A 12,012-nucleotide genomic window follows, 5' to 3' on the forward strand; every position below is an offset into this window, starting at 1 on the left:
AACATCTCATAGGAACAGCATTCTATAAAAGAGCAATTCTATAGACCCATTCCTCAGATCTCAGTCCTGATGAGAGACAGTAGAATCAGATATGTTGGATACTGCAGGAGGGCTAAAGATGAAACCGTCAGAATGCTAATAACCAAGTCATAGTAAGTTTATCCATACCTGGCGGAAAAGTATTCGAGTTGGTTTCAAAATCAGTCGAAATATTATCAAATAACTTTTTACATGTCATCAGCTGTAGAGGTTGGATTAGCACTTTGTATCAACCAGGTAACGCAACTTCTGGACAACATCAATAGCCTCGCTATCCAAATATACTCAGCTATTTCCATTGCATTACACTTTTTGACCATAAACTGGTTATCATCTCTCAACATTTAATTTCATTGCACTTTTTGTGTACTCAATGTTTACAAATGCAACAAAAGATTGAGTGGCTCCTAACTTCCTTTCCACAAACTTTCTGGAGACTTTTCTACATTGCAACCACTGATCATCAATTTGGTAGCATTCTCTTTAACTTAACAACTACTGTTTCGCAGGCAAGCACTAAATCATTGGCATCTCTTCTGGACAACCCGTATGAAATCCAGGGGGCATGATGTTTCTAAGAATGGAAGTCAATGGATTTGATAAAGATCTCTATTGTATTAATCTACTCTAATATTCAAGCTGTATACAATAATGTGTTTAACAATTAAATCAAGAAACTTAATTATTGTATTTTAATTTTAATAAAGTGAAATGTTCTTTTAAATTTAAATAATTTTATTTCAGATTTTTCCGATGGTTTTTTGATAGTCTGATTTTTATCAATGCCTGGATCATTGGATTTGGTATTAAAGATGCTGACTGGTTCTTCTTATCCATTTTCTTCTTGGAAATTCTCTTTAAACTCTATACTTTTGGAGGGTTTAAATTTTTCAAACAATTTTGGAATATGTAAGTATAATTTCAAATACCTTATGATTAGCAAAAAAGGAAAAACATTAGAAATTAAATGTTTTTCCAAAACTACTGTACAACTTTTTATGAGATTTGGAATACATTTTTATGAAATTTGGAACATATTTTTATGAAATTTGGAGCACATTTTTATGAAATTTGGAACTTATTTTTAAAATTTGGAACGCATTAGAAAAAATTTACAGCATAATTAATATTATTTATTCAAATTTTTCTGTTAAGAAAGGGGTTGACTTTCAAAATGCTTATACTGAGCTAAACTAATCTTGTATTTATTTAAATTTTCCTTAATTATCTTCGCAACATATTTTGTTTGAAATCATATTAATGTTTATTTCTTCCAAAGATTTGTTGCTGTTTTTCTTTATAGATTTGACTTTTTTGTTGTTAATGGAGCTTTGATTCTAACTACATATAATTATATGGAAAATGAAGGTAAGGTGATAGTTATCTTTTTTTTTTTTTTTTTTTAATGAATGTGATCAGATTAACAAAGATTTTAAATCGTTATTTAAAAAAAACAACTTTTAAATGTCAATATATTAGAATAAGTTTGAAGTTTACTTTTTTAGGTTTTAGAGAAAGGTGAGAATATTTACTATTTGTAAGTAGGTTTATGATGGACTGTATATTAATGAAATATTAATGAAATATTAATGAAAGCACTTATCCCTTGTAAAGTTATGTGCATAAAAAACAATCGATTTGTATGAATATTTAAATTTGACCTGCCACCTAATGCGAGGTGCCTTTACTATTTTATATTGCCTTTCAGACGAGCATATTAAACAAGAATTGTCGGCAAGAACCGTGGTATAGAGGATAGAGTGCTTGGTGAAAATCAGTTATAGGTTACACTCTTCTGGAGGTTCAATCTTCAGTTAATATTATATAAAATAGTGAAAAATTGTTCAATTGTTAGAATTTTACCCACCCTGAAACGGGTATTCCATTATTTAGATATTCATTAACGTTTCGTATTTATTTCAAGACGTTTTCAAGACGACTAATTTGAAGAAATAACATGTAAATATGGCGCATTTTCAAATATTGTACTTTTATGTTTTTTTCTTTTTTAAGAATCTTGAGAAAGTCTTGAAATAAAGACAAAATGTTGATTCAATAATTTTGGTTTTCCCTTTATCACTTTCCATCATGTTAGAATATAATTTCCATAATTACCATATATATACATGCATATATATATATATATATATATATATATATATATATATATATATATATATATATATATATATATATATATATATATATATAAACACCTTTAGAAGTTATTGCAGAATATGATAAGTTCTTATCGGAATAAAATTAGTAATGTATTCAGAAACTAATGTTACGTTTGCATTATTTGAATTATCCGAACTAACGTTCTCATCTTATAATGAACATTAAAATTGAAGCATTAAGCTTTCATGTCTTTCAAATTCTGTTTTTGTTCATTATTTCTACGTTCACCTTCTTTACAGTAAAAAATGACTCGTATGTATTGGATTTGTTTCTTGTGATGAGAGTTTTACGATTGTTCAGAACATTCGCCAGCATTAAACGGTAAGAAGCATTTGTAAAGATATTATTTTCTCTAAACTAGTGATATGCATGCCATTACCGTCGCTTTAGAGTTTTTTTATACATCATATTATTGTCGATTCATTTGATTGTCGATTCATATTATTGTCGATTCATATTATTGTCGATTCATTTGATTGTCGATCTGTTCTGAAAATAGAGAATGTAAAAGCTGCCGACATAGTTTAACCGTTTTTCCTTGTTCGATTTTTTTTTTTTGGGGGGGGGGGCTGAATTCAAACATCAACAAGTGTGCAACTAACTGTAAAAAGATGCTGCACTAATTGTAATATAGCATAGAGGCGCATATGCAAATGTATGTGAAATGACGTCACCAGTAAAGAAAAAAGACTATAAAAAGAGAAAGAGATCGACCACATTAGAGACATGGAGAACGTTTGAGATTCACTCAAGAAGACGATCACATGGAGGACGTCACGGTCATAACAATGGTAAAATAAATGTCGTTGTTAGAAAGACAAAAAACAAATTAAAGTTCTTTTCTATACTTTGTTTCATTTGCGACTGAGCATATGTGTTGGTTCCCGGACAACGTTACGAACAATATTTTGAATGCAAATACAGGAAACAAGGAAGGAAACATGGCTTCCATGAATCATTCATGTCATATTCACGAACTATTAAAAAATCATTCATGTAATATTCACGAACTATTAAAAAAGTCATTCATGTCATATTCACGAACTATGAAAAAATCGCTCATGTCATATTTACGAACTATGAAAAAATCATTCATGTCATATTCACGACCTATTAAAAAATCATTCATGTCATATTCACGAACTATTAAAAAATCATTCATGTCATATTCATGAATTATTAAAAAATCATTCATGTCATATTCACGAACTATTAAAAAATCATTCATGTCATATTCACGAACTATAAAAAATCATTCATGTCATATTCACGAACTATGAAAAAATCATTCATGTCATATTTACGAACTATGAAAAACTCATTCATGTTATATTTACGAACTATTAAAAAATCATTCATGTCATATTCACGAACTATTAAAAAACATTCATGTCATATTCACGAACTATGAAAAATCATTCATGTCATATTCACGAACTATTAAAAAATCATTCATGTCATATTCACGAACTATAAAAAATCATTCATGTCATATTCACGAACTATAAAAAATCATTCATGTCATATTCACGAACTATAAAAAAAACATTCATGTCATATTCACGAACTATGAAAAAATCATTCATGTTATATTCACGAACTATGACAAAAATCATTCATGTCATATTCACGAACTATTAAAAAATCATTCATGTCATATTCACGAACTATTAAAAATCATTCATGTCATATTCACAAACTATTAAAAAATCATTCATGTCATATTCACGAACTATAAAAAATCATTCATGTCATATTCACGAACTATAAAACAACATTCATGTCATATTCACGAACTATAAAAAAACATTCATGTCATATTCACGAACTATGAAAAAATCATTCATGTTATATTCACGAACTATGAAAAAATCATTCATGTCATATTCATGAACTATTAAAAAATCATTAATGTCATATTCACGAACTATTAAAAAATCATTCATGTCATATTCACAAACTATTAAAAAATCATTCATGTCATATTCACAAACTATTACAAAATCATTCATGTCATATTCACGAACTATTAAAAAATCATTCATGTCATATTCATGAACTATTAAAAAATCATTCATGTCATATTCACAAACTATGAAAAAATCATTCATGTCATATTCACGAACTATGAAAAAATTATTCATGTCATATTCACGAACTATTAAAAAATCATTCATGTCATATTAACGAACTATTAAAAAATCATTCATGTCATATTCACGAACTATTAAAAAATCATTCATGTCATATTCACAACTATTAAAAAATCATTCATGTCATATTCACGAACTATTAAAAAATCATTCATGTCATATTAACGAACTATTAAAAATCATTCATGTCATATTCACGAACTATTAAAAAATCATTCATGTCATATTCACGAACTATTAAAAAATCATTCATGTCATATTCACGAACTATTAAAAATCATTCATGTCATATTCACGAACTATTAAAAAATCATTCATGTCATATTCATGAACTATTAAAAAATCATTCATGTCATATTCATGAACTATTAAAAAATCATTCATGTCATATTCACGAACTATTAAAAATCATTCATGTCATATTCACGAACTATTAAAAAATCATTCATGTCATATTCATGAACTATTAAAAAATCATTCATGTCATATTTACAAACTATTAAAAAATCATTCATGTCATATTCACAAACTATTAAAAATCATTCATGTCATATTCACAAACTATTAAAAAATTATTCATGTCATATTCACGAACTATAAAAAAACATTCATGTCATATTCACGAACTATAAAAAAACATTCATGTCATATTCACGAACTATGAAAAAATCATTCATGTCATATTTACGAACTATGAAAAAATCATTCATGTTATATTTACGAACTATTAAAAAATCATTCATGTCATATTCACGAACTATTAAAAAATCATTCATGTCATATTCACGAACTATAAAAAAACATTCATGTCATATTCACGAACTATGAAAAAATCATTCATGTCATATTCACGAACTATGAAAAAATCATTCATGTCATATTCACGAACTATGAAAAAATCATTCATGTCATATTCACGAACTATGAAAAAATCATTCATGTCATATTCACGAACTATTAAAAATCATTCATGTCATATTCACGAACTATTAAAAAATCATTCATGTCATATTCACGAACTATAAAAAATCATTCATGTCATATTCACGAACTATAAAAAAACATTCATGTCATATTCACGAACTATAAAAAATCATTCATGTCATATTCACGAACTATTAAAAAATCATTAATGTCATATTCATGAACTATTAAAAAATCATTCATGTCATATTCACGAACTATTAAAAAATCATGCATGTCATATTCACGAACTATTAAAAAATCATTCATGTCATATTCACGAACTATTAAAAATCATTCATGTCATATTCACGAACTATAAAAAAATCATTCATGTCATATTCATGAACTATTAAAAAATCATTCATGTCATATTCATGAACTATTAAAAAATCATTCATGTCATATTCATGAACTATTAAAAAATCATTCATGTCATATTCATGAACTATTAAAAAATCATTCATGTCATATTCACGAACTATTAAAAAATCATTCATGTCATATTCACGAACTATTAAAAAATCATTAATGTCATATTCACGAACTATTAAAAATCATTCATGTCATATTCACGAACTATTAAAAAATCATTCATGTCATATTCACGAACTATTAAAAAATCATTCATGTCATATTCACGAACTATGAAAAAATCATTCATGTCATATTCACGAATATTAAAAAATCATTCATGTCATATTCACGAACTATTAAAAATCATTCATGTCATATTCACGAACTATAAAAAATCATTCATGTCATATTCATGACTTATAAAAAAACATTCATGTCATATTCACGAACTATAAAAAAACATTCATGTCATATTCACGAACTATGAAAAAATCATTCATGTTATATTCACGAACTATGAAAAAATCATTCATGTCATATTCACGAACTATTAAAAATCATTCATGTCATATTCACGTGTGACCTTGCAACGTGTCCTTACACGCCCTTGACCCCCGATCGCGGCCCAGTTATGATCTGCACCCTGGTCCATACAGTTATGATATGTCGTCTGGCCAACCAGGTCTGCCAACCGTTAGTACGTCGCGTCACCCAGTGAGTTCTTCGTTAAGGCGTTGGGGATTTTTCTCGGATGCTCGGTCCTCAAGGCCTGTTCTCCATAGATCATCTAGTTATTCTGGGTGTTCGTTGACGGATACGGTGTCACAAATGGCAAATAAAGAAATATCCACATATAGGGATCAACGCACATCAGCAACAAAACTCCGGAGGTTGGTTAATATAATATATATTTCGGAAATTTATAAAAGAAGTATTTACAGCATATACATATAGTTGACAATTAGTTCAAGCAAGCAGTTAGTTCTACAACTGAGCTTCTGTTGTTGAAATACCTGGTCGGTATCGCGGACTTTGCGTAATTCTCATTAAGTGATAGACACGTTATAAGCATTGAGGTCTCAGGTAACAAGCGAGGGGGAGAGAGAGGAGAGGTGATTCTGCCGAGACTTAGCTCTCTTTGACTCTGATTCCGGACTCTCTCTTCTTCTTTCTCTTCTTTGACTACTTAATCTCTGATTTTTCATTTCTTTTATAATACAATTATGGAATGATGACGACACCCATGTTCGTCATCGACCAATCAAATTGCTTGATTATAATTCGACGGGGCCTTTTCTCATTGGTTGATTATACTTCGACAGAGCCCTTTTTCATTGGTCCATTTCCAAAATTGGACTGACTCCTCCTTTAATTAATGCCCAACTTACACGTTGTATTATTTAACTCCTCCCTGGCTTACTAATGGAATTTTTTTCCATATCCAGGAAAATTATTTTTCCTTTGACTTAAAGCAAATCACGCGATTTTATTTGTTTTAAAATTATCTATTGATCTCATTTTTCGCTTTAATAATTCAAAGGAATTTTAGTTTATCTTTGAATTAAGTTCTGGTTGTCGGCCATTCCATTATATCAGACATTTGGTTTACGTCAAAAGACCAAGAATGCATTTGTCACTTTGAACTTATCGGACAACACATTTTCCCATCCGAGCAAAAATATTTTATAACTTCAATTTTCGTTCGACCTGATTCACCAAATGACAATTCTCGATACGTTATATTATTGTTTTGAAATTTCAGACAATTCATTTTTTTCCTATTCTTTGTTCTAAACATAATGCCGAGTCACTGCGTGTGTTTCTCTCAGATCAAAAACAACCCGACTTTTCAATTGTCAAACTCACAGGTCAACTTGGCTCATAGTTTTGCCAATTGCGGGTGTGAAATCCCCACCCCTCCGGCTCCTGTACAACTATGATTTCGGCCCTTGTAGATGAAACGCCTGTGTATTTTGGCTAAAATATTTTATGCATTCTTTTTCGCTTTTGAAGTTTAGAATGTGATTTAACCTCTCGCTACAAAGGCACTCTTGCCGCCGCCATCTCAACAACAGACTTAGCTCAGAATTTATTCACAAAAAAAAATTAATAATAATTTTTATTCCTTCAACCCGATCATCGTCTGGGAACAAAAAATTACTTTTAACCAAAAGAAACCTCACAACCCTACAGGTCTGATGTGGCCTCTCTTTAGTGTTACATTCGCCCCCATGGGGCGACGCTCTCCACAGGATAACGGCGCCCCATGTCCGTTAACACTCAAAGAGATTCTCTCATCTCATAACCCAATTCTGGCCTACTCTGAAAGCGAGAATTTGCTGAATTACATGCAAAACAAATAAAAATAAATGTCATGCAGAAGTTGAAAGTTCATATAAATGGCTACTGCCTTAACTCAGAGTGTTCAATAACAGTTCGTAGTGGTGGTTTCATAAGTACAAAGTTCGTGTAACAAAATCGGTAATAATGAAAAGTGTCTCTTTTTTTTTCTTCGTTTTGGAACATTAAGCATGCAATTAGTCCTACATTGACATCACTTAATAGTGTTTAAAAATATTCTGTAGGTTCAGCTTCTTGTCGTAGGGGTGGATTTGGGGCTGGTTTAATGCTGACCCCTTTGTGATTCCTGACCAGGGCCGCTCCCCGCAGCACCATGGGTCGCCAAGAGGCATTTCGAACACTCAATTCCATACATCCACTTCTTCAAATAACACATCACTACCACTAATAGCCTTGCTATAACCCCTATTCCACCCGTCAGACCCCCACTATTACCAAGTTAGGAGGGTAGCTCGTTGACTCCTGCTTAATTATGTGGTCCCACTGACGTTGTAAGCTGTCTAATCATAACCAGGCGATTCCGATAAACTACTCTAGTCTTAACTGTCCCTTTTCGACTATTCTAAGAAGCACCTTCTTTCGGAGTTACCTCAGCTCTAACCCCTATAGGGCTAATCTCATAATCTTTCTCTTTTGGTTCGTGGTTCATAGGGTTCAAATCATGCACTGCGGACCGTCAGACAACAGACTTCAATTACTTGAGGATGTTTGCGGCATTCAACCCTAGAATGCGCATGCCCATCCGTGGCATTTTGGGAAGGGGCACACCCTGTGTCCCTTTAGATTGTATAGTCAGCCTTTATGACTGATATACCTCCCGGCTTCTCTGCCGAATTTTACTCACTTCCTTCTTTCAGGAGTTCAAAAACTGTTTGGATAAGGGTGACAAGTGTCGCTCGAAGTTCATTTTGAGTACAGAGAGACCGCTCCATCTACATAGGCTAATATCTTCTGTCCGTTTTCCACGGCTCTCAATCTTTGTCGGATACTTTCGACATTTTCCCTAAGCGACCACACCACCAGAGTTCTCAGGGCCCTACCTGTCATAGGTATTATTGCCCACTCTATCGACCTCCAAGTCTACTTATTCTCCAGTCAACCATTCTTGACTGAGACCTCCCGGCTTTTCTGCCGAATTTTATAGTTTCTCCCGTCAACAATTATGACGGCTACAGAAGGTGTTCTCTGCCCGTGCACACCACTACCGTTAGCGTCCTTCGAATTAACGAGAAGACATTCTGAAGAATTCTTCCTTCTTGTGCTTTTCTTCTGAAACGTTAAGGGTGCTTATCTTCTTCCTAACATGCGATCCCTGTTGGATTTTCCTTTCCACTAATGCGTATTCCAAACAACTAGCATTTAACTAAGCGGCCGATACTCGTGCTTTCGGTCGACTTATTCTCGTATCTCTTATAATATATTTAGTCCGAGAGCTTACCCTAGTGTTCTATTCCTAGTTCCAACTAATCTGTCTTCATCGTGACCTAGGGTGCTCTCTCTCTAATCCATCTCTTCATCACATTAACTCGCCCCCAACTCTATTCCCTACACTGGCTTCATGATACGTCTTTGAGGAAGCTCCGTCTCATACTGATGCCCGAACATCACGGAGTCCGGCGCCAGAACGCCCCATCCATCGGCAGCGACCTAGCCAGACAGGGCCCTTGCCCAGCCACGCCGCCTCACCGACAAACGCAGACGGTCCAACCCCGAACAACCCTCGATGCCGATCGCCTTCCTCGTAGTTGCACCGCTAGCCAAGGGGCACCTCCCTCATCCTTAGGGGTTTACTTCACCCAACCTAGCCCTTCTCTTGGCGGTTGCTCCCCTTAGTCTCTCCTTCAGGGGAAACTCATCTGTGGGCGACTTCGGCCGGCCAGCCTCCTTTGGCGCCGCCAATCTGCTGGGTTGGTCTTCTACGCCTTCATCTTGAACCAGGGTGTCCAGGGGGTCAGGCATCAATCCGTCTATCCCCATTTCCCCGTCCAGGCCGTTCATCCTTACTGTCTTGTTAACCTGGTTGGTCAGCAGGAGGACTATACCCCGGTTATTGCCTACCACGGCCTCATTGACCACCACCTCGGGACCAACTTCATCTTCTCCGGAAAAGGGGCCTATCTGATAACCTTCGCCCCTTTTTCGTCCCTCCTTATTGATCCACCCCTTACTGGCCACTACCGTCCGGGGTGGCAACATTACATCTTCCTGGAGGACAACAGGAAGAGCCTCTGGGAGGTCGATTACTCCCAAGGGAATCTTCACCTCTCCGACCCACAGAGTTGGCGGGTCGAAACTTATCGTCGCCCCCTGCTGTTCCAACCAGTCTCCCCCCAAGATCAGATCTCCATACAGGTCAGGGGCCACGTATACCTTTAGGTGACCCCGACTCGGTCCCAACTTGTATGGGAGGGTGGTCATTCCCTCCAAGCGCAATTTCTTTTTATCCGTTTGGGTTAGCTGCAGGTCGATGGGATGCAGAGGGCGCCTGCCCATCAGACGTCGATACGCCCCCAAGCTGATTAGGGACACAGAGGCACCTGTGTCCACCAGGGCCAACACCTTCAGACCCCCAATCAGCATCTCACAGGTGAGGTCACCAACTTCTTTCCACAGATGGCGAACCTTGACCCTTTTCCGGTCCTGCCACCCGTAGTGTGGGGAGGTCGGGTGCGAAAGCTGCGGTCCAGGTCTTTGTCCTGTTTTTATCATAGTCTGCTCCCTAGTCGACCGCCCACGTTCCGACCTGCCTTTCTTGTTTCTCGTATGGGCTACCCCACCATTGGGGCACCCTCTTTTAAAGTGGCCCGCCTGGCCGCATCTCCAACATCTCCGCTTCGGGCAACTCCGGGGCACATGACCAGCAGTGCCACACTTCCAACACCAAAAGGGTTTTGTTCTCACGGAGGTCGCCTGCCCTTTTATTCTTTCAGCGACCCATTTTGCGTTTTCCGCCTGATTCGTCCTTGTCGCGGATGAGTTCCCTATCCTAGCGGCCTTGAATCCCGCATTTCTATTTTCCGCCGCCCCTGGCTGCGCCCCCCACCTAGCTGGACATTCCCTCACTCGATGCCCCCTAGAGTGGCAATGGTAGCATACTAGCTCACCTCTTCCGGGAGTCGGTTGATAGCGCACCGGTCGGGACCTCCAGGCCTCCGGTTTGGGCCTGGCTCCTATTTCCCAATTTTCCTTGCATTCCGGTCGGAGCTGAGGTGGGGTCTGGTGGACCTGCCCGGGTGAGAGCCCCCTCCTCTGAGGCGAGCCCTGCGCGCCTGACTCTCTGGACAGGGTGGCGCGAACTCTAGTCCACACCCTCTCACTTGATTGGGCCAAGTCCCGGGCATGCTCCAACTTGAGAGGATTCCCTTTAAGGACATCTGCCCTCACATCCACGTCAATGATAGCCTCCCCGAACACATCGGCCAGCATGGCCTGTATGGCTCCGCTTTCCCTCACAGTGCTTTCCGGAAACGCCCTCATTGATAACCCCGACACCCTCTCGGCCAGTTCTACCATCTTCTCACCCGCCTTCTGTCTGAGTCTGAGCAACTCCCTCATCGCCTCGATGGTCGTTCTTTCACTGGAGTACTCATTCTCCAGTTGCCGACGGAGTACAGGCCAGGTAAGGGCGGCATTTTCAGACATCCTCCGCCCTATAAATCTCGAGACTGGCCCTTCGGCCGCCTCATAGGCCAGCAGAACAGTCTCTGTATCCTGCAAGCCATATACAAGCCGCTTTTTATGTATAGACTGCAGCCATTCGGCCAGGTTCCCCGGATGTCCTCTGAAGGGACGAATCCGTAGGTTTCCCAGCAAAGCCCGGAAATTCTCCGTCACCCTTGGAGACCCTGGCCTCTCTTCCTCCGTCAACCAGGTGCTATCTATCCGCTCCTGGATTCTATCTAACCACTCCGTCGCGGATGTTTCCAGCGACTTTGCCCTAGTCTCCGTTACCACCCTC

General features: G+C 37.0%; 1 protein-coding gene across 4 annotated transcripts in view; it reads left to right on the forward strand.

Annotated features, from left to right (window-relative positions):
• Positions 1-12,012, forward strand: part of LOC145293811 (two pore channel protein 1-like) — a 335,061-nt gene that overhangs the window by 264,385 nt on the left and 58,664 nt on the right. For all 4 annotated transcript variants that reach the window (XM_080140418.1, XM_080140417.1, XM_080140416.1 and 1 more), the window contains 3 exons: positions 784-948; positions 1,343-1,407; positions 2,460-2,541. In XM_080140418.1, the coding sequence (XP_079996544.1) occupies positions 784-948; positions 1,343-1,407; positions 2,460-2,541 (312 nt within the window). The remainder of the gene's footprint in view (positions 1-783; positions 949-1,342; positions 1,408-2,459; positions 2,542-12,012) is intronic.

This window comes from Euprymna scolopes, chromosome 15 (genome assembly GCF_053919585.1).
Source record: "Euprymna scolopes isolate OS-2025 chromosome 15, ASM5391958v1, whole genome shotgun sequence".
Lineage (NCBI taxonomy): Eukaryota > Metazoa > Mollusca > Cephalopoda > Sepiida > Sepiolidae > Euprymna > Euprymna scolopes.